This window comes from Staurois parvus, unplaced genomic scaffold (genome assembly GCF_062004578.1).
Source record: "Staurois parvus isolate SC_StPar_1 unplaced genomic scaffold, SC_StPar_1.0 ptg000006l, whole genome shotgun sequence".
Lineage (NCBI taxonomy): Eukaryota > Metazoa > Chordata > Amphibia > Anura > Ranidae > Staurois > Staurois parvus.
In genome coordinates, this window is record NW_028317802.1 from 17,428,183 (window position 1) to 17,452,500 (window position 24,318).

Here is a 24,318-nt window from a genome sequence, read left to right on the forward strand (position 1 = left end):
TCCATCCACACTGTTTAGCATGGATGTAGGAATTTACGGACTTCTCCTCAGCAGAGAAAAGTCAAATCACTAGGTTAACTGTTAACTTTAGAGTGGACTTCAGCTTGCATTGCTGGCATGGCTGTTTGCAGAAGGCCATCCGTTTACAGACAGCATCTAGTAGAGTGAATAGCTCTAAACCCCCAATATTCTGGCCTGGTAGGGCCTTCATTTTTCAGTAGTATGCCTCCTAACGATTTTAACACTAAGAGGGAATTGTTAACACCTTGAAATGCATTAAAGGTGTTGGCTGAAAAATGTATGTTAAAAAGCTATTTTTCAGGGCTTGTTCTTGCAGCCTAGTCATATTTAAAGGCTAATTCCAGCCCTAGAGGACTTGATTTTCTATTCCTGTTAAACTAGATTCATATGGTACATAGGGAGATATCAAGGTCAGTTTCTATCTCAGAGCCACTACCAGATTGAAAGGTCTAGTGTTAATGCTGCTATCAGAGATTTTCAGGCATCCTAATGAACCATTTCCTGTTCTTTTGTGCCAAAAGGGTACATGTTTGTTTTGGTGAACTACATCTGCATGCAGAGACTGGTGTTCTTGATGAGAATGTTTTAAATGACATATTTGTTATTATGATATTTGTAGTGTTTTACAAGAAAAAGTTTTTTGTTTTTAGGTTTCCTGGTCCTGAGCCAAAAAGTAAACTACATACTACAGCAAAGTTAACTTCATTAAGTGTAGTTTTAATGATCACCCGATGATCTATAATTTGGCTGTATTATTTATAGTGTACAGTATTTGTATCAGAAATAGAACAGAAGGAAACTGTGGTAACGGCTACATATCTTACCAGATCCCCATCTGCACTGCTAAGCATAAATATGCCTTATTTGTGACGTCAGTCACTTCCGTTCAGCGTGATCCTCAGTATTAAGGATTGAGTGATATGTTGATTAAAAATGGAAAAAGCTGAGTGAGTTAAGGAGACATCTTTAGTAGTAATTACTTTGGAATGACAATCGTGCTGAATAGAAGAGATTTTGTGTCTCTGAATCAGCATAAGCGAACATAAGTAGATTTGAGAATTACTGATGGCAGGATTGTATTGAGCTCAATGCTTAATAATATATATTTTTTTCAATGTCCTGTAATTTCAGTTGTGGACAAAGCACACAGGATGAGATTAGAGACAATACCACAGTATTCACAAGGATCCTGGATCGTCTCCTAGATGGCTATGATAACCGCTTAAGACCGGGATTGGGAGGTTGGTAATTGTTTTTAATTCTGCAACTGTGCTTAATCATATAATATCTACCAAGTTGCCAGAGCACACGTGACTGTACATGTGTTAAAAATGAATACTATAAGTGCGCACAATTACAAATATACTCAAATTTTTACTTACTGAGCAGGGAATTGTATGAAGTGCAGCAGACCATAGCAACCTATCAAAACTAATTTGTATTGATCTTATTTAAAATGTAATTGCCATGAGAGAAATATTGATGGCATTCTACTACAAGGACAGCTTGTCTGGCTGTGATTGGCTCCTGAACAAGCATGCAGTAAAGAAAAGTCTAAAACAAGTTAAAGCCCTGGTTCACACTGGATCCAACCTTGAAATCATGTGACTTCACTTGGTGCCTTTGTCGATCATCAGATGTAATTTGTCGTGTCATTTGAATGGTCAACTTTGCATCAGTGTGAACCAGGGCTTAATCTTGAACTGTATGTCTACACTTGTTGTGGGTTGGGGTCCAGAAAAATTTGAAGCCAAAGCAATTTGAGGATTGCTTTAAAGCTCATCTCCAAGCACACAGCTAAATACACAATTGAAATATATACATATTGGAATTGTTTAAGCCAACAAAGGATTTACATTTGAGTCCATCCAGTCCTGAGATTTATAGAGCCCTGCCAAACAGCATCACTAAGCTAGTTATCTGATATTTCAATACTACTGTTAAAGTGATACTAAACTCTATTTTAAAAAGAAGAAAAAAATCAATTCATGCATGTATTCTTTTCGGTAAGAGATTGGAATCTTTTTTCCCCCAATATACAAAAAGAGGTATATATTTATCTGCTCTATGCAATGGCATTGCACAGAGCAGTCTCTTACCTCCTCTTCTGAAATCCCCCTCTGGCGCTGTCCACTCCTCTCTTCTTGCACGTGCTCCCATAGCAAACTTGCCATGGGGACACACAATTGGGCATGCTCCCAAACTGTTCTGTGTGGCCCTGCCCATCCACTCCCTCCTCAAAGGATTTGACTAACAGCAGCAGGAACAAATGGTTCCCACTGCTCTCAATATATCCTGAGAGAAGAGAAACAGAGGCCATCACTTCTGCAGACAGGTACAGTGCTGGAGCAAGAGAGGGCTCAGGCATGTGTTGCTTTCTAGCTCCCTTGTTACCTCCAGGACTTTTCCAGAGTCTCTCCCTTCTTCTGGACCTCCCTACTGCCGTACATCCAGTCAGCTCTTACCCCATCCAGCTTTAGAGATCCTTTAAAAACGTATTTATTCAGGGAAGCCTACCCCACCTCCACCAAAAAAGATGTACTTGAAGAGTCACCTCCATTCGATCATCTCCTGCAGATATTACCTTTTATACCATCTCCCCCACTCTTTAGACTGTAAGCTTCATGAGCAGGGCCCTCCCATTCCTTCTGTATTGTAATTGTACTGTCCCCCTTTATATTGTAAAGTGCTGTGCAAACTGTTGGTTCTATATAAATCCTGTATAATAATAATATTAATAATAATATTTAATGTGTGTGTTGAGAGGGGGTGACAAGCAGTAGGACATTTTTATCTTAATGCAGGGAATTTATTAAGGTAAAAAATTTCTTGACTTTATAACCACTTTAAAATATGTATGGTATCCTCTATTGATCTCAGCCACCTCAAAATCTTCAACTTTCTCCTGCTGTGATCTGACTTCCTGGTAAAGGGTGGCTCTGTTCATTCTCCATGGTCCCACTGTATACAGGAATGTAGACACCCTTTCTTGCTTGCTCCTGAAATGGATTAGGGACTATAGACTATGGATTATGGGATCTGTAGTGTGCATAGAGCAGTGCACATAACCGCAACTGGAGTGTGCTGCTCCTTCCAAACAAATTGATGTGAGAGGGAAAAGAAAAATAGAATACCAATAAAAGGTGGGTGTGTTTGAATTATTTTTTGGAAAATAATTATATTGTTTAATGTCACTTTAAGCAACACAGACTTTGATTGTACAGTGAAGGACCAACAAGAGAGACTGATGAGCCTATTTTTATGCTTTCTTCTCCTGATGCTTTTTTCCTTGTACATGATTTGCATGCAGTACACCTGATTAGTGCTGAGTGCTGCCCTCCCTTTCAAAGACGTTTAATGTTTGGGAGATCATACAAGGACAATATCAACTTCAGTAATTACACAAGTTGCATTTAAAAATATATTAATGGGCATATTTAGCGCTACCCTCTTGAGGGTATTTTCCACACTTGCATCCACAGTCAGTAAACAGTCCATGAGCTTGGTTATATTTTATTTGATTAGGAGAAATAACTTGGATAGGGCAATAGGGATTGTGGGATACCCAGCTTGACTGAAACAATGCACAGGGGACAACTTCCTTGTTATGGACAGAAAAAGATCCTGGACTTTTCTCCTCCCTGACTACTGTCAGTCTTTTATGGATCAGTAGCAAAAGTTCTTTATGGACTCAAGGACTCTAAGGACCCCTTTGAAGGTTAGTACAGATTGTTGCAAACTACATGTAGAAATATCTCCTCTCACCTGTATAAATGCTCCCAGCTCCACAGTCTGCAGGCACTACCAGTCCTTCTGGCTGCTCTGAAGGTCTCCCAGGACAAGGATAAAGGGTTAAGCACAATGCCATCCTTTGAAAGCTTGCTACACATGGCAGTCTCTTTCCTTGTGAATCCTTGGGTGTGCCGATGTACTCACTCTGTCCTCTTTGCTTCCTGCTACTCCTTAGGCGAGATTCCTCCCCAAACTGCACAATTGATGAGATCTCCCCAAGTCAGCCTGAGCCCAGCCTAGAGATAAAGATGCCCCTAGATCTACAGGACCCTTCTAAGACACTGGCAGCCTCCTCAGCACTCCATCTTCCACCCGACTCCCTTGCTAGCATGGCTATCCCATATTTATGGGCTAGTCTTACCACACTATCAGGGCCTCTTAGCCTGTGATTTGTCAGATTCTCATAAATATGCAGATTTAGGTCTCCACCTCTTGCACCCACTGGCTTCTGGAAGCTTCCATGGGCCTTCAAAACCAGGTGGAGATGAGAGACTCCTAACCTGCTGAGTCACCCAGCCTGACCTGCAGTAACCCGACCTAGTTACAGACTCACACAGTTACCATGAGTCATACCACAAAAAATGTACTTACACTAACACTAATAGCACACTAGGAGGGTGCTACAGTTATAAAGCAGTTAAACTGATATTCACCAAACATTCACTGTAGATGAATCTTCACAATGCATATTTTTTAAATGAGAAAGTGATTAATTCATTAATAGTGAATGATAGGTGAAATTCGCCATTCACAGCTTTGAAATAAACCTCCCTATTAGTGATCAACTGCATTAATTGGTGTTGTCAGCTAAACTACAGCCACATGCAAGACAGTTTATACCTCTTCTATTAAGAAATTTACACTGAAGGTTAAACTGAATGACTTAAACATGAATCTAATTGTCAGAAACTTCCAAATATTCTGTATGATTTTGGGATCCTATTAACCAGAAGAAGTTAGGATAACTTGAGATGGTTCACTGAAAACACTTGTCACATAAAATATTACATAATCCACCGTTCCCACTTCCAAGTGATCCACCACCCATTTGTCAAGGTACTCTCCTCACTTACCAGATGTCAATGACTTCCTTGTTATACTCACGCTATGTGAGGATCCTTCTCTTTTTTTTGGATTATATGCCATCTAATACATCATTGGCGTATCACCTGACCATCTGGAAAGGAGGAGACAACGGGGAGAGGTCATGACTAAGGATGATCTGGGATGACCACATATGCGCTATATGACTTTTCTTGTGGTCATTGGCATCTAATAATTGAGGAGAGTACCTTGATCATTGCTGGATCACTTGGCAGTGGGAATGGTGGATTATCTAACATTTCTCGCTTTACATGGACTTTATGTTACTATATTGGCTGTGTGTTTATGGACTACGTAGGGTTTGAGACTTTGGTACAAAGTTTGTTGTAGTTGATGGTGGTGAGCAAGAGCCATCGGTAATATATGTTTGATTAATCCATCTTGTAAATGCATTGCACCAAATTCATGAAGCATCTGTGATATTTTTGCTTATGACTCCAAATAAAATACACACAAAAGTGGAGCTAATTAGGTCCAACTCTCTTTTGGTGTACAGTCCCTGGAGTAGACAGATTTTTTGAAAGTGTAATGGTTGCATTTTATAAGTGCTGCTGCTTTTAGAATGTACCTTTACAGTTTATTATTCCACTGCCCTCATTTTCAGCAACAAATGTGTGACAAACTTGGAACTGCACTTTTTTTTTTTTAATTAAGAAATAATTTTATTTAAAATACAGAGGGTTACAATTGTTATGCAAGGATATCAAAGCACCAAACAATGAGTATTGTTCAACATAGTCAGAAACACCCATTTCAAAGAACACAAACATGAAGAAACATGGTGTTACAATCAACATACCAATAGATAACATTTTGCTGGAGTTTGCTGAAAACTCCATAATAATCAAAATATTATCAGGTAAGTGGAAAAGAGCATTCCTTTTTCATACATCAATTATTGCTAGACTAATATGTACAAACACAAGATGGCTCTAGTGCAACAAATACAAGCAGCTGTATATAATATCAAAATATCTGCTCCTAAATTTGCAATAGCCTATGTAAGGTGAACTACGGAGGGGCTAGACCTGGGGTATCAAGCCAGCATTGACATATAGCCATAAACTTCTCGGAGGAATTTCTACATTGATAAATGTTCTTCTCTCTAATACGAATGTAATTCACCTATTCAATCCATTGTTTATGGCTGGGGGAAGGAAAGCCAGAAGTGTGGAAGACGTTTCCGTGCTAGGTGTAAGAGATGGGTAAGAGCTATGTAAGTACCCGCAGTATATTGTTCAACACCTAATACTCCCAATAGGCAAACCAGTGCAGGGAGTTGTATGTCATTGTTTGACTAATAACAATAACATTTATTATCTCTCCCCAATACTGGACAAGCCTGGGGCATTACCATATCATGTGACAAAAATCCCCAGTATGAGCATTACATCTAAAACAAAGGGGAAAGTCTCTTCTATTCCAGACAAACAGTTGTGCCAGTATACGGTAGGTGCGATGGAGAATGAATAGCTGGGATAGTTTCTGTGCAGCAGACACTGGCACCAATGGTACAGCAGCCAATGCCGCCTCCATGTTCTCCATCTATAAAGCCTATGTCTGCATCCCACCTCCTCCTACATGGCAATGAAGCTGAATCCTGTTTCTGCATAAGTAGATGTGAGTAAATTCTATAGATGGCTCCCTTCTTAATAATCTCAGAGAAAATGAAAACCAAGAATGGTGATTCAGCCAGTCGGAGAGCAGAATGACCACCCTGTATTTGTAGCATATGGTACAGTTATAGACATTGTTAAAAAGAGTGGCGAGAAATAGGAAATTCCTCTGTCAGATGGTCAAAGTATTCAAAACAGTACCCGCATACAGTTGAGAAAGATTTTTAATGCCAGCCACTGCCCAGTGTTGTGTATCCTTTAACTTATATAGTTCAGCATAGAGTCTATTACCCCAGATAGGAGTACAGTGGAGAAAACCTGCCAATCCCAATTGACATTTGACACTCCCTATAAATGTATAAGCAGTTTCACCATTGGGCAATGGGAAGGAACAGCAGGTAAACCCATTTCTAGATGTGAAAGAGCAGAGTAGGCTATATCCAAGCCTATCAGCATCTTCCAGGAGAGGTCTTTGTAATTGGGTAAAGCCCAGCCAAAAAGATGTTGAAGTTTAGCGGCATAAACCTAGGTTTGAGTATGAGGTACAGCCATACCTCTCTGATCTTTGGGATATTGCAAGGTGGATAGCTGAATTCTAGCAGGGCCCCTTTGCCAGATCAATTCCTGAAATCAGGAGTCAATACGTAGGAATCATGTATGGGGAATTTTTACTGGACAGTTGTATAAGACATAAAGCGACTGTGGTGTCCAGATCATTTTGATTAGATTAACAGGGCCAGTCATCGACAATTGGAGCTTACACCAACTAGCACATTTACTTTTAAACTTATGTAGGACAGGTTTAAGATTCAACAAGAGGTAGTCCCTAGGGTCTGATGTAACTATAACTCCAAGGTAACGGAGGACACCAGAGATATCTAGATATCTGGGAGGCTTTTGCTGGTAAACCCTCAGGTAGAGGATCTAGTGGGAGAACTGATTTATGCCAGTTTATGGAGACCCTTGAATATAATCCTTATTCCTCAATAAAGCTTAATACTGCTGCTAGGAATTCAGCAGTGCCTCCCAGATACAACAAAGCATCATCAGCATAAAAGGGAAATTTTATCCTCCCGAGTTCCTTGTTTAAATCCAATTATATCAGGGGAAGCTCTGACCATAGCAGCTAAAGGGTTCCAATGATAGGGCAAAGAGGAGGGGGGGAAATGGACACCCCTGTCTAGGGCCCCTGTTCAAAGTAAAGGTCTCTGAGAGGATGCCCATAATCTGAAGCCTCGACACTGGTTCTGCATTTAGGAGTTTTATCTAGGCTATAAACCTATTCCTAAGGTGAAATTTATGAAGAACAGCCAATAAATAGTTCCACTCCACACTATCAAAATGGATTGAATTGTTCTACTACTAGGGTTGTTAATAGGGAGCTGGATATTAAGGAATAATTTCCTGACGTTAAGGACAGTGGATCTCATTGGGATAAAACCTGACTGATCTGTATGTACCAACTTCCTTAGCCAAGCTGGTAGCCAAGATACGGCCCGGCAACTTAACATCAGTGTTCAGTAATGATATTGGTCTATAGGAATCAGGTTGGAGTTTATCTTTTCCAGGTTTGGGGATTAAAATAATATTGGCCTCATTAATTGAGGCTGGGAGTTTACTCATCTCCAGAGCTGCGTTAAATGTTTGGAGTAGTGCTGGGAGAAGAGGCTCGCTATAGCGTTTATATGCTTCAGCAGGGAGTCAGTCAGTGCCAGGCACTTTGCTATTAGCCATACTGGACACCACTAGCAAGAGTTCCTCCAAAGTTTTTGAGGCATTTAACATGTGATCTTGGGCTTTGACTTGTGGCACCTGGCAACGGTCAAGGAAATTAATTCATTCTGTAGAGGTGTTAGAAATTTTAGATGAGTATAAGTCAGAATAAAATTGACTAAATTTTTTAGATATATGTTCTTGCTGGTATATAATGCTACCATTAGGGCCAGTTATGGCAACTATATATGAGGTCTCTTGTTAAGACATAGCAATAACCACGAGAATATGGCCCATGTTTTCTCCCTCATCAAAGTATTTTTGTTGTATGAAAAACCGCTTGTTTTCTGCTGCTGTGAGACATACTTGTTTATATAGGGATTGAGTCTGAAGCCACCCATGTTCCATGTCATCAGTGGGATTCGCTACAAAAGCCTCCTCTGCCTCCTTTGTCTTAGCTAGTATCAGTCTCTCCCATGCTTTAGTGTTAGTTTTAATAAGTGATATCGGTTTGATAATAAGCCCCCATAAGTGCACCTTAAGGGCATCCCAGATCACCCCATTGGGGTGAGTCTGTTAGAAACAGACTTAAAGTATTAGAGACAGCATCAGCAATAGGGCAAACCAGAATGGATTAACCTTCCATAATCTAAACTCTTTTGGTTTTTTAAATCTACTACTACCCGAGAGGAGAATGATCAGACACATTTTGAGGAGCATAATTAAAATGGGTTACCAAGGAGAGTGCTTGAGCATTCCCAAGGCAAAGATCTATATGAGATAGACCATTGTGTGTAGTTGAGTAACAGGAGAAGCATTTTACATTGGGGTTTCTCTCCCTCCACATGTCTCACGTGCCAATTTCAGTCAGAAATCCTGCTAAGTGGGTGGATCCCCTAGCTGGTTAGTCAGACCTAAAAGAGAGTTTATCCAGTTGTAAATATTAACATTATTAAAATCCATCAAAACTGAGACTGGAATGTTAGGGTGTCTAGAGAGAAATTGGGTAAAACATTTCAGGACTTCTGGAGAGACGGGTGGAGGGACATACAGTGCAGCAATACTACAACACATATCTGACAATTTACATACAAAAAATACAAATCTCCCATCAACATCTATAGTAGCTTGAAGAGTATTAAAAGGTATAGCATTATCCACGAGGATGCTGACACCCATTCTATAGTATAGTACGTGGAGTGAAATTGCATCATATATTGACGATGAGTTAGGGGAGATATTATTTTTAGACAGGTGTGTTTCCTGTAAATATATAGCAGGCTTGTTTTGCATAATGGTATTGAAAATGGTTATCCATTCCACTCCACCACTCACCCCCCTGAACATTACAGTAAACTAAAGTACAGGTATCTCACATACTGTAAGGTATTGATTAAAAGCAGGAGAAACAATAGGTTTAAGTAACAGTGGGAGTAAATTATGATACTTTTAACTGAACAATTCCAGTGTAGGAACCAGCCGCTCCTTGCTTTCCTCAGACCACCATAGCATTGTTCCAGAAAAATGCCAAAGGAAATTAATAAAGTAAATAACAGTGTCAGTTAATTGCAGTCACTCTAGAGGTCCAAGACAGACCAAGCAGGTACTCATCATAACCAGTAATGTGTTTGGTGCTGTAATACAAATGCTGGGTGCAATAACTAAAAGCATGTTGTATACTCACACAAAATCGAAAAGGTACTCACACACAGGTGCTTTTAATCAGCATTTATATCATTACATATTCTACGCATGTGAAAGACCCTCTACAAAATGAATACCTGCCCTGGCACATTATAGCATTCACTCGGCGGAATCCAACTGCAATATTCTTGCATTGTCAAAACCTCCACTTTTATTATCACACAACACACAGGAGGATATATATTATAGTCATCAAAATCTGCATAATAACACACAGCAATAATAATATGAGCATGAAATAGACACATCATTTGACAGTGTCACAGCATAGAATTAATACATTACCAAAGCTATGTTAGAAGCTGGAAGGAACAAATCCCATCGGAACCATACTGCCCAGGGGGTCACAGGGAAGCCATAAGCGCGACCGATTGAGGAACCCATGAAGCCTTGGCAAAAATCCCAGCGTCAGAGAGTCTCCTCACATGTGGAATGGCTTCCTAATCAATCTCGCTTGGACTCCCGGCTTTTAAACCATTTTTCTGGAAGCTTTCCAATAGTGGGCGGACACACCCACCATAGGAGGAGCTAGTAGAAAGGTTCCACGAGGATAACAGAGTATTCCACATCATTATCTGAAAAGTCACACTTTTGCTTCAGTTCAGCTTCTTATCTATCCTAAACTTCTTTTCATCTACCCCAAATTTCTTCTCACCTACCCTACACTTAAAGATTTCTAACTTCTCAAGCAAGTAGACGTCTTTAAACAGGTTCTTATCTTCTAATGTGACATTACTAGATGTCATAAACACTTTCAATTCCATAAACAAGTTTTTATCTAAGCAGAATATCTTGTGACTCTGTTTCTTTGGCTTAGAAAAATGACATTAGTCACTTTTCATGCTCCTGGCATTTGGGCAACAATGCTTTATTGTAAAAAATTACCCAAGAAACTAAGGGTCCAAGGCCAACACATTTCATAGGCATTACAGGTGCATAAAGAAGTAACAAACCAAAACCACAAGCCAAACAAAAAAGAGAAATAATTTTTGAGATTTTAGCCATATCTGGCACAAAAAAAGGCCAGAAGAATGCTAATAATCAATGGCATGTAAATCAGAAGATGTCAAATCGTCCACACAGGACTGAATAGTAGAGGGGCTCTAATATTGCAGGACCCAGACACAAGCAACAAGATGTACAAGAAGAAGTAGCTTCAAATAGTAACCAGAGTTGCAGGAGACAGATCAGAAATTCCACCTTGCTAGGAGAGGCGAAAAATTCCAAGAAGAAAATCCACAGAAAAGGAAACCACTCAGGTCAGCCATTGCGTTGCAGAGATGGGATTGTCAAAGAATCGGGGCTCGTTTTTAGCAAACCCACGGAGGCAGCAGGGTAGAGCATTACATAGGAGACTTTTAAGCGTTGAAATAAAAAGAACAAAGAGAATGGTGTTGGGAAATCACAATATATATACTAAGCCACTAGGGGATAAATACATGTATAAAAATAAGTCCATAATTTAAGAGTGGATATCATGTCAGTGGCATCTCCCCATAGAGTGAAGCAATCCTTGTAGGAACAAACGGTGGCGCCAGCCTAGGTGTAGTATTTAAAACAAGATTTAATTAATAAAAGCAGCTAAAAAAAACTACTCACAAAAGGTAGCATTTGGTAATTATGTACTGGTATGTAAGCCCAGTGGAGATGTGCCGGGGTCAGCCAATGGTAATCTGCCACTTGTCAGTCTGGGAATGCCTTGCCAGACCGTGAGCTGTCAGCCGCGTGTGTCGTAAACAGTGTGAAATAACGGGGGACCAAGCCAGAAGTAGTGACCAATGGGAGAGCACAGGCAAGTCAGGTGACCCATTTCCAAGCTTCAGCTTCTTCTTCAGACCGGATTGGATGCTGTGGGTATCAGTCTAATATAAAGGCGGATCCGGAGGAGGGAAGGGGAGCCAAGGATCATTATGTACATTAAAAAAGGCAGCCCATTTAAAGGACAACAACCTTAATCTAATTCAGCGGTGATGTTTCTGTGTTAATAATATTAAAAGATGACATTGCATATATTGTGATAATTATATGCAATACAAAACTATATAACCATATAAGAGTATTATACATAATATGACAAAATATGCATTTATATTCAAATACAATTGTTAAAGGTTCTGTGCTTCTATATCTATGTGTGCATATCTTTAACATGTATATACAGGCAGAACTCAAAAATAAGAATATCGTGCAAAAGTTCATTTGTTTCAGTAATGCAACTTAAAAAGGTGAAACTAATATATGAGATAGACTCATTGCATGCAAATCAAGATAGTTCAAGCCGTGGTTTGTCATATTTGTGATGATTATGGCTTACAGCTCATGAAAACCCCAAATCCACAATCTCAGAAAATCAGAGGAAAGACTGCTGACCTGACAGTTGTGCAGAAAATCATCATTGACATAAGGAGGGAAAGCCTCAAAAGGTAATTGCAAAAGAAGTTGGATGTTCCCAAAGTGCTGTATCAAAGCACATTAATAGAAAGTTATGTGGAAGGGAAAAGTGTGGAAGAAAAAGGTGCACAAGCAGCAGGGATGATAGCAGCTTGGGGAGGATTGTCAGGAAAAGACTATTCAAAAGTGTCGGGGACTTTCACAAGGGAGTGGACTGAGGCTGGAGTCAGTGCATCAAGAGCCACCACACACAGACGGATCCTGGACATGGGCTTCAAATGTCGTATTCCTCTTGTCAAGACACTTCTGAACAACAAACAGCGTCAGAAGTGTCTTACCTGGGCTAAAGAAAAACAGACCTGGTCTGTTGCTCAGTGGTCCAAAGTCCTCTTTTCAGTTGAGAGCAACTTTTGAATCTCATTTGGAAACCAAGGACCCAGAGTATGGAGGAAGAATGGAGAGGCACACACTGCAAGATGCTTGAAGTCCAGTGTGACGTTTCCACAGTCTGTGTTGATTTGGGGAGCCATGTCATCAGATGGTGTTTGTCCACTGTGCTTCATTAAGTCCAGGGTCAACGCAGCCATCTACCAGGAGATTTTGGAGCACGTCATGCTTCCTTCCGCAGACGACTGTGGGATTACTGTGCTTGATTGGCCAGCAAACTCGTCTGACCTGAACCCCATAGAGAATCTATGGGGCATTGCCAAGAGAAAGATGAGAGACATGAGACCGAACAATGCAGAAGAGCTGAAGGCCGCTATTGAAGCATCCTGGTCTTCCATAACACCTCAGCAGTGCCACAGGCTGATAGCTTCCATGCCACACCGCATTGAGGCAGTAATTGCTGCAAAAGGGGCCCAAACCAAGTACTGAGTACATATGCATGCTTATACTTTTCAGAGGTCCGATATTGTTCTATGTACAATCCTTGTTTTATTGATTGCATGTAATATTCTAATTTTCTGAGATTGTGGATTTGGGGTTTTCATGAGCTGTAAGCCTTAATCATCACAATTATGAAAAATCACAGCTTGAACTATCTTGCTTTGCATGTAATGAGTCTATCGTATATATTAGTTTCACCTTTTAAGTTGCATTACTGAAATAAATTAACTTTTGCACGATATTCTAATTTTTCAAGTTTCACCTGTAGATAGAGAAGTTTCCCTATTGCAGATATCTCATGGTCCATTAAAAATAATCATAAAAAATTAGTGAATTAGTGTGGCTAAATGTCACACACGTATGTCTCATCATACATGTGACAGTTGTTACATAGTAGTAGATTATATGGATGTGTGTTATTGTGTAAAACAGACCACTTACCACTATATGATTGATAAGGTTATAAGGAAAAAAAAAAACGGGAAAGGAAAAGAGGGGGATACCAGTTACCTAGAAAATGTAAATGAACTGTAAACACGTAACAAATTATGCAATATAAAGATGTCTAAAAACTATGTAAACTAGTATTCAGAAAACCAACTAATTAAACCACAGTGTGTACTTCGATCTCCTTGTGAAAACCTTTTGGAGCCAAGGTGCAGATCCAAAATTTTTCTTACTTACACAGGCATTGAAACCTTTAGGATGGTGAATATTTTGTCTGGTACTGATTCGATCACCCACACTTGGAGATCAGCAAAGGATTTTAGATATTAATCAGAAAAATTACCATCCTGCACAAAACGTCAATGTTACATGGATAGGAAAGGCAATAACACCAAATAGGTTGAGGGACAGTTGTGGAATTAACTAATGGAAAACATTCTTCCATTGGAGGAAAAATATTTTTTGCCATGAGGACATGTGCACAAGTTAAACATAATGATTTATGGCAACAAAACTTATAGGTATCATTATGGTAAATTATTTGTGGTTTTGGTTTTTCGATATTTTATTCCACTAACACTTTTAGTCACCAACATATCAATAACAAAATGCAGTGTGTTACTTTTGTTATTTTGCATGTCTCTCCAGTGATTGTTTCTAGGGGATCTAGTAGTGGCTCCTATGCCCCATTTCACACATTGATTACTATTACAATAGTATAAGGCAAGGCAGTAGGATTATTGTACGTCATGTACTTTGTATTAATTTTACTGATTAAATATGCAAGATAGCATTAAACATTCTGTGCCAATAATCAGCCCTTCCACATCTGTCAATAACTTCAAAAGCCAACTGATGTCTGCTTAGGTTTGAATCAATGTATGTGCCTCTCACTCTTTTTTAATTGCTAACTGATATAGTGTCTTGGCGTTTGTCTCTCAAGCATAATGTATTGTTAATTCTAATGTAGACTGTCATCTCTAGCATAGGTAACCTGTTAACATGGACTATACTATAGGTGCCAGTATGGCAAGCTTTAGGAATCTATTATATCTTAGCTTTTATTTGTAAAGAACAAGAGGAAAAGGTAGAACATTTAAATAGGTAGTTGCTATGACCAGCACAGACACATTTCTACAGTTTTTTTTAAATGAAGCATAACTTTTAAAAATGTGTCAGTGACAACTACTATATACTGAGATAAATCTATCATTCTTGGAATCTGACATTTTGGTGCACTGACTGCTCATTAGAAGAAAATGTGAGCATATAAAAATACAGATTCTTCTGCTTCCACTGTGTACAGTAGTCATTTTTAGTCATTTATACTTCCTAATTGATTTCATTCATTGAAGTTCTGTTTGACTGTTCTGATTTTAAGGGGAAAAAAATGTCTCTTATTTTTAACAGGCTGTAGTACAATTTAATGCAGCTGTCAACAGCTGACATATAGTCACAAAGCTACAGAAAGTGATCATTACATTGCTTCATACATATAAAACATGGCAGCTGTCTTACAGTGTTGTAGTGTTCCTTTTTATCTGAAATGTGCTTACGATTTAGAAGAGACCTGGTTTGTGTATATTGAAACTAGTATAATCAATTTTATAAGTAAACATGTCAAGTGAGAAAGAAGTGGCAACTATTGCTGGCCTCCTGAAAATGCTAGCTGCTTAGCTGTGATGCCTACTCAATGACTAATACTTTCACAGACATTCACCAAAAATAAATATATAGTTCAGAAAAGTCAGAGAAATGTCAGAAGTTCTTACCTCCATACTTGTTACAGGGTAGGGACTCAACGGGGAGATTTACTAAAACTGGAGCATGCAAAATCTTTTGCAGCTCTGCATAGAAACCAATCAGCTCCCAGGTTTTATTGCCAAAGCTTAATTGAACACACTGAAGCTGATTGGCTACCATGTACAGCTTTTGAGTGCTCCAGTTTTAGTAAATGTCCCCCATTGCATGCAAGGTCAGCATGATAGCCAAGCAACTACTATTTTACTAACACAAAATTAAAAAATAGGCTGAACTGTATGGTAAGTTAGAATAGTGAACCTGCATAAAATATCTGCATTTTTACTTGTTTGTGCTACCTTAATTATACAACAGATACCATCTCTGCAAGACCTGGGAATTGAAAACTCACTTACAGTAGATTGCCTTTTTCAAGTTTCGCAGTAGTGCTTATTATATTATGCCCATTGTTAGTTTACAAAATTCCTTAGAGACACACAGTAATACACATTCTATTCATTAGATAGATATGCTTTTCTTGCCAACTTTTATTTGTCTATTTAAGAATGCAATGTTCTTCCTAGGTGCCTGTACCTTTAGGTGTACCTTGGTAGAAAAGTCTGCTGGTGTCTTAGCTGCTGACATTACACATCCAAGCTGAAAGGATAACCACACCAGTAGTACACAATATACAGCTTGCTGTTTGTGATTGTGTCCAGGGGACATTGTTTGACAGCATTTGATTTGTTTTAAACACACATCAAACAAAGATCAGTAGGTTCCCAATGGTACAGAGTGGATGACAGGTTTGAGGCTGCAGTTGAGCTACTTTGCATTTCTATGCATGCAGCATATGCTACTGAAGATGCGATTGCATTGCAGGTAAAGCAGGTCAAACACAGCCTTTTGCATCCAATGTATGTGCTTACTCTGCATTGCTTTCAAATGTATCAACTGTGTTTGATAACCATGCTCGTGTACACACTCCTTTACTAGAGAAATAAGGCTTACAGAATCTGACTGACTGCTATGACCTATATTTCTTTATATATACAGACACTCCTCGCTTAACGACCTACCTGTTTAGCGACCGCTTGCACTTACGACCATGTCTTCACCGTTACGACCGCTCACACTTACGACCATCTCACCGATGGTACGTGCTAAAACGTGGTTACGCGCTAAACGTGGTAGCGGCCCTGCATCTCAAAGTCATTCATCATTCATGGCTGAAATTGTACACTATTCTGAGGTCCGGTACTGCTGGTTTCCTGGTCAGTATTCACATTTCAGCAGTACTGTAAATTACTGTATTTTTTTGCGATGCAAAGAAAAAAACTTTATAAACAGCTATACTGTACTGTATACAGTCCAGGATCTCTCTCAGGCCCACACAATACAGCACAGTAGTGTGACAATACTGTATACAGTACAGATATAGTACATTACAGTATGTACAGTACAGTGTAACTATTTATAAAGCTTTTTCTTCAAGCATACAAGTTGTGTGTGATCTGGGTGCCTTATTCTGTATTGTACTTTACCCCAGATGTCTCCAAAAAGGAAAAGCAAGGTTGCACCAGAAAATGCCAAGAAACAAAGGAAGGCTATTGATCTTGAGAAGAAAATAAAGATCATAAAGGATTATGAAGGTGGCAAAAAAGTCCATGAGATAGCACATGACTTGCAGCTGGCACATTCAACCATTTCAACAATCCTTAAGGATAAAGATAGAGTAAAAGAGGCAGTGAAAACATCAACAGGCTTTAAAGCCATAATAACTAGACAGCGGAAAGGCCTAATTCATGATATGGAGAAGTTACTGGCTATCTGGTTTGATGACCAGATTCAAAAAAGAATGCCATTGAACCTTTCAATAATTCAAGCCAAGGCACTCAATATCTTTGAGACTTTGCAAGCACGCAGCGGTTCAACCGAAACCTTTACAGCAAGTAACGGATGGTTTCAACGGTTTTCTCGAAGATTCAACCTGCATAATCGGAGTGTCAGTGGTGAGGCAGCAAGTGCAGATGTAGAAGCAGCAGAAAAATTTGTTGACCAATTTGATAAAATCATAGAGCAAGGTGGCTACTGTCCAGAACAGATCTTCAATGTGGATGAAACTGGACTTTTTTGGAAGAAAATTCCTGAAAGATCCTATATACACAAAGAAGCTAAGACAATGCCTGGCTTTAAGGCATTTAAGGACAGGGTCACATTGTTGTTGGGAGGAAATGTTACCGGGTTTAAGTTGAAGCCTTTGCTTATCTATCGCTCTGAAAACCCACGTGCATTGAGCAGAGTTAGAAAGAACACACTGCCTGTTTACTGCCGAGCAAATAACAAGGCATGGATGACTCAAGCTTTATTTGAGGATTGGTTCACCCACTGCTTCATACCCTCAGTGAAGCATTATTGTCAAGAAAAGGGCATTCCTTTTAAAATTATCCTCCTGCTTGATAATGCTCCAGGCCATCCCCAGTATCTTGATGACCTAAACCCAGATGTAAAGATAGTATATCTACCTAAAAACACAACTTCAATCCTTCAGCCAATGGACCAGGGGGCCATAGTCACATTTAAAGCATACTATTTACGCACAACTTTTTCCAAAGCTGTAGCAGCAACAGAAAATGATGAAGTAACTCTCCGTGATTTCTGGAGATCTTACAACATTTTAGACTGCATAAACAACAGTGAATCCGCTTGGAAGGGAGTGACAGAAAAGTGTATGCAAGGCATATGGAAAAAATGCCTAAAATGTTTTGTGAACAATGTTGCAGTTTTTGAGAAAGATGAACATGTTGATGCCATAAATAAAACAACTATGAAACTTGCTAAAGTGCTTAATTTAGAAGTTGAGGTGGAAGATATTGAGGAATTAGTGCAATACAGGGAGGGACAGCTAACTACCGAAGATTTAATAGAGTTGGAAGCACAGCAGAACCTGGCGGAGGAGGAAGAAGAAAATGAAAACATGGAAGAAGTACCAAAGAAGTTTACTGTGAAGGGATTAGCTGGTGTGTTCTCAAAAGTGAATGCAGCTATGTTCCAACTAGAGAGTATGGATCCGAATGTTGAACGATTCACAAAGGTGGAAAGACAAATAAGTCAAGTTTTACAGTGCTATCGTGAAATATATGAAGAAAAAAAGAAAATGACAAAGCAGACCACTCTTAGTGGATACTTTTGGAAAGTTACACCAAGCACTACCAATGCTTCAATTTCTACTCCATCGTGTCCCTTACCTGGGCCTTCAGCAGCTCCTGATAATAGCTCTGATGATGACACAGATGAAGATTTTGAAGGATTCGTTGACTAAAATGATAGCCTGAATTTATTTTTTTTGTTTGTTTTGTTTTTTTTGTTTACTGTATTTTAAATATCCTTTTTCCTTCTTGTACACTCTACAGTACAGTACTGTGGTTTTTGGTGCTTTAATGTACCTACTGTACTTTGCTAACTTTATGTTCTGTAATACAACATTCCAGTACTGTGTGTAAATTACACAACCTATGCAAATTAAGACAAGTGGAAGTTTTCAGTTTGATCTTTCTTGTTATTTTACTTATTCAGAATACTGTATTGTCAAATACTATGCATATACTGTATTGTACTACTGTACTGTAATACATTGCAGTACTGTGTGTAAATTACACAACCTATGCAAATTAAAACAAGTGGAAGTTTTCAGTTTGATCCTTCCTGTTATTTTACTTATTCAGAATACTGTATTGTCAAATACTATGCATATATTGTACTACTGTATACAGTACATGCAGTTCCTCACTTAATGACCAATTCGCTTAACGACCAAGTCGTTGAAACGGAACTCGGTCGTTAAGCGAGGAGTACCTGTATTACATTTCCATGCAATCTGAAATTTGTATTTTTTTCAATGACGCTATCTTCAATGCCTGTATACATGTGGGGGTGTAAAACAAATGGTTTTCAAAGGTACCAGAGGACAAAATGTTTTTTAATCTTGACTATGTAAAATATTTACAGGCAGCTCCCCCTAGTAATTGGGATATGTCAAAGTTTTAGCATGTTACCTTTCTTTCAAGGTTGTTAAACCAGTTCCATTTGAAAGGCGTTCTTATCAGGCAATGAAAAGAGGTCAGAAACCAAGTCACCTAATTCTGGGCTCACTTCTACAGAGCCTTCCTTTGCACTGGTAGCTCCAGGCAATGCCCCAGGTTCCTAGTCTAACACCGAGGGTCTAGAAACTGTAGGGCACAAGGTTTACAGTACGTTTCAGGAGAAAAGGTATACATACAACCCACACCACAGTGGTGGTGACCCATTGGCAGGCCAAACCACCTCAATCGAAACCAGAGGCCACAATGGCATTGAAAACCTTTTCTACTCTCCATGCCATTTGGGCTAAGCACTCACATTTACTTGATGGTGGTGTCCCCTGTGCTTTCTCATCCAGAAATCCTTGCTGCAACACAGAGTACAATTTTTATTCACCATTTTAGTGCCAAAATGGCTCCTTAAATTTTGTGAGAGTTCAGTGTTCATTTGCAACACAAATCCCTCCATAAAGGAACCCATAGCCGACAGCAGAGGACATGTTAGTTCTACACTGGACTTCCCTTAGAAAAGTTCCTAAATAAATTGTGAACATATTGATACATCTATAAACAATATAACAGTGGTGCAACGCTAAACGGTCAATCATATAAATCTGATAAATAAATATATAAATATATCCAAGCAAAAGTTCATAGATTGGTAAACAGTTCAAAAGTGACTCTAGTGCACTTTAGGTGCCTGCTTTCTTGATAAACTTGGTGTCTGTGCAGTAGTTGTGCAAGAAATGCGCACTCACCGGACGCGCAAATTAAAAGTAAATATAACTCCAGAAGTCATCAGGGCAAGCCAGGTAATAGGTAACTTCCCTCTAAGGGGTGGATGGTCATCAAAGGGTATTGGGGCTTTAAATGATGATCCACATCAACCAGAGTTCCCCTTAAGGGATTAAGCGGGTGCTGCTCCTTGGATAAGAGGTTCCCTCTCTGGATATAAAGATGGATCTTGTCCAATGGCAAGGTGTCAAGTTGTTTCCGAGATTTCGTTTTTAGATGAATTTCTTCTGCATCATCTAACACCAAGTTCATATATTCATCAAATCCAATGATGCAACCTTCTATGCGCATGCTCACCTGCTCATAAAGCCACACTTGGATGAACTTATTTATCAGATTTATATGATTGACCGTTTAGCGTTGCACCACTTTTATATTGATTCTATCAAGGTTTATGTTGGTTACCTTTGTGCATAGCTGCTTTTATTACTTTTTAGTGCGCTCACATTACCTACCTATTTTATATTGATACATCTAGTGGCACCTGGGAGCAGTGAAGAAAAATTCTCCCAAGGAATTACAATGGGGTATAACACTTTGCTACAAGCTGGCCAAACACAGTTATATTTTTGTTTTATCATATTTCTGAGTGTTGCTCATAGCCTATATAACTACTCACATTGCTTTCTCTCTATCATCATCAGATATTAGCAATCCAACAATGATATTTGTATTTTAACCCATTTTTGGTATATAATTGATTTATAATTATTATTTGCTATTTTCAATTAATTGTTAACCCTAGCTGTCACAAAGTTGTTGCTAGTCCTAAATTTATTTATGTGGGTTAGGGTGGTTTAGCTATTGTCACACAATGATAAAGTAGGTATTTTGGAGGGTTTAATTTAGGCTTGGGAGTTTGGACAAAATGGATACCGGAAATGATAGGCATACAGGTCAGAAATTTGGAATAGAGTTGTAGTTGTTCTTTGTGCTTTAAAATTATTAAACTCTCAAATTAGCTACAGTCTAATCTTGCTGTAAACATTTTTTTTTTAATTTGCTGCGGGTGGACTACAAGAACCCACCATGCATTATCTCAATGTGCTGTTTCAGAGTCATTTTTAATTTCACAGTATACAAAAAAATATACTTTTACTTTAGTGTCACTTTCAAACAAATGCAACAAGCACCATTCTATAAGACAAAGAAACAAAGTACAATTATTCTAATCTCCTTTAACAGTTCACCATAAAATAAAGGTTGAGTTTTTGTACATTACGAATGCTAACAGTATTTCCTGCTCTTATTAATCCATTATACTTGAAGCAGAAGTCTAATATTATTTCAACTTGGTTACACAGAATAAAACATTTTTCTACTGTTTTTTTATATTTTTCACCAAACCTCACTTTTCTACTACAAGTTAAAGAGCTAGTGTATAAGGACTTCTGACTCACAAGAAAATCTGGTGCATGCCTTGAGGGAGATACAGTATTTTGTACATGGGTTGCTTTTGAGTTGTTTTTAAACTGCTCCAGAGCTGTTTTTGAGATGCTTTTGAACTACTTTTGTTTGCATACAACTTTTTTTTGGCATATGTTGAAAGTTGAGGTAGGTCCTTTGCATCCAGTTTAGCAGATCTTAGAAAGACAAAATGGTATTCCAATATAAAAGTTGAACTGAAACATTCCAACTCAGGGTTATTGTACTTTGCAGGTGTTTGACTACCTCTATGAGCAAGACAAGTCAAGAGCTATGCAAAGTACTGTGAGTACAAGATGAGAGTGTTTGCTTCTTTGAGTACAGGCAGTAGCAAAATACCTGTTGCCTACTAAGGCACTTTCACAAAGGCAACTGAATTAATCAGCAGGGGCAGCAGCAGTAGAAAAATATTTTTATTGGAGCATGAGGACTTAATACAGCAAGGTAAAGAGAAGGACAAAAGCACCCTTCACTGGGGTAAAGGTAATCAGACTGTGCGCTTTGCAAAGTGCAATTGCACTCTGAAAGTGCAGTTTCTCCAGAACTTAGTAAATGAGCAGAAGCTCTGCTGACTTCCATCACCCAATCATGTGCAATCAAACACACATTTTTTTTATTTTCCTTGCGTGTGATTGGCAAAGGTAAGTTTTACTTCATTTACTAAGCTCTGGAGCAACTGTGCACGCGGAGTGCAATTTGCAAAGTGCACACTCTATTTGCCTTTAGTAAATCAACATGGTCTCATGAAATTGTACAATGATATACTGCTTAGGAAGAACTGGAAAATGACAAGGCACATAACATTAATGTTGGAAAGAAGGGGAAGATGGTTCTGGTACTATAGCTTAGCTATGTTTCCGGCATTATATATAATACTTCTCTGTATCAGATTGGCTAGTAGTAGATATTTTGATACATACATGACACAGATCAGACCAACTATTTACAAAAATACTAATTTTTCCATTACACTCCAAAAAATGTTGTATCATGTTTTTACTGGGGTGCCTTTAGATTGGCTCCTCCATGCTAATGAAACTTTCAACAAACTGCTGCACATCTCTTGCAGACCAAGCGAGGCTTGTTTACCTACCTTCTTTTACATTTGAGTGGAACGCTTAGACAATATTCAGCACAGTGGCATGGTTACAATGCCCACTTGGTCTCAAGAAGTAGTGCATTAAATCAGTATTAAACTGAATTTGGATTTTAAGTCACTGCCTGATCAGCATTGTCTGTTTCCTAAACTGTAGACTGATTTTTGCGTGCTCAGATTTGTACACCCATTACAATGCTGTTTGTTCTCATCATCTGACTCCATCTGCTTTTGGCTTATCCTCAAATATCTGTTACTGTGTTTTTCATTTTTCTGCTTGTACATATGTGTGTCAGAATGCTTACTCTGTCTGCATCTGTTTGCACACGTTGGCTGTCTCCATTAAGGCAATCCAACATTTGCTTTCTATATCTGTCTACAGTACAACATTTGCTCTTTCACTGGTACTGGATAAAAGTAGACACATTAGCTTTGCACCTCGATGAGAGTTTTTTTTCCAGCTGGAGGGGCCCAAATTGTTATTTCACAGCTGACTTGCATGCCTTCTCACCTTGATTTTCCCACAACCAGTCCGAAGATATGAAGACATCAGGTGCAATTCCCATGTAAACCTTTGCTGGAACAGTTGTTTTACATTTTCTGTTTCTACCTAAAAATGAACATCTTCATGCTGCTCAGAGCTTTTGCGTAGTTACAGTGCTTCTCATTCTCATTCATCATCATACTCAGTACAATGCAGTGTTACACTGCAGTGGCTCTCATTAATTCTTATCACTATTCCTCACCTATTTGTGTGGCTCGAGGATATTGACCTGGTTGCTGCCATACAAAAAAGGCTGCAGTTTTAGACAGGGCTAGTTTTACTGACTGCTGAAAGGGAAGATATAGGTAATCAGGACACGGTGCTAGTTTACTTGTGCTTGTTTAAATAAATGAACATCATTTTTTTTCTAGAAAAAACTGACTGAATCTGCAATGTTTCTAATTTTTCATGATGGCTGACAAATATCGGCCTTGTTGTATCTATATTCACATGGTATGCAACATATTTGAGACTACAGTAAAAAGAAAAAAAAATTATATATATTTTTTTTATTCACTATATTGCCAAAAGTATTAGGAAACCCCTCCAAATCATTGGATTCAGGTTGTCCAATCACCTCCATGGCCACAGGTGTATAAAATCAAGCACCTAGGCATTCAGACTGCTTCTACAAACATATGTGAAAGAATGGGTCACTCTCAGGAGCTCTGTGAATTCAAGCATGGTAATGTGATAGGTGGTCACCTATGCAATAAGTCCATCCGTGACATTTCCTTGCTACTAAATATTCCATGGTCAACTGTTTGTAGCTGAGTTGCTGTTGTTCCCAGTTGCTTCCACTTGGTTATAATCCCACTAAGCGGTAGGCCATGTAAAATGACAGAGAGGGGTAATCGCATACTGAACCACAGAGTGCGCAGACGTTGCTAGCTGTCTGCAGAGTCAATAGCTAAAGACCGCAAAACTGTGTGTGGCCTTCAGATTAGCACAACGGCAGTGCGT

At 38.9% G+C, this 24,318-nt stretch overlaps 1 protein-coding gene across 1 annotated transcript in view; it reads left to right on the plus strand.

Moving 5' to 3' along the window:
• Positions 1-24,318, plus strand: part of GABRA1 (gamma-aminobutyric acid type A receptor subunit alpha1) — a 185,187-nt gene that overhangs the window by 57,925 nt on the left and 102,944 nt on the right. The window contains exon 3 of the mRNA XM_089663299.1: positions 1,153-1,262. Coding sequence (XP_089519425.1) covers positions 1,153-1,262 — 110 coding nt within the window. The remainder of the gene's footprint in view (positions 1-1,152; positions 1,263-24,318) is intronic.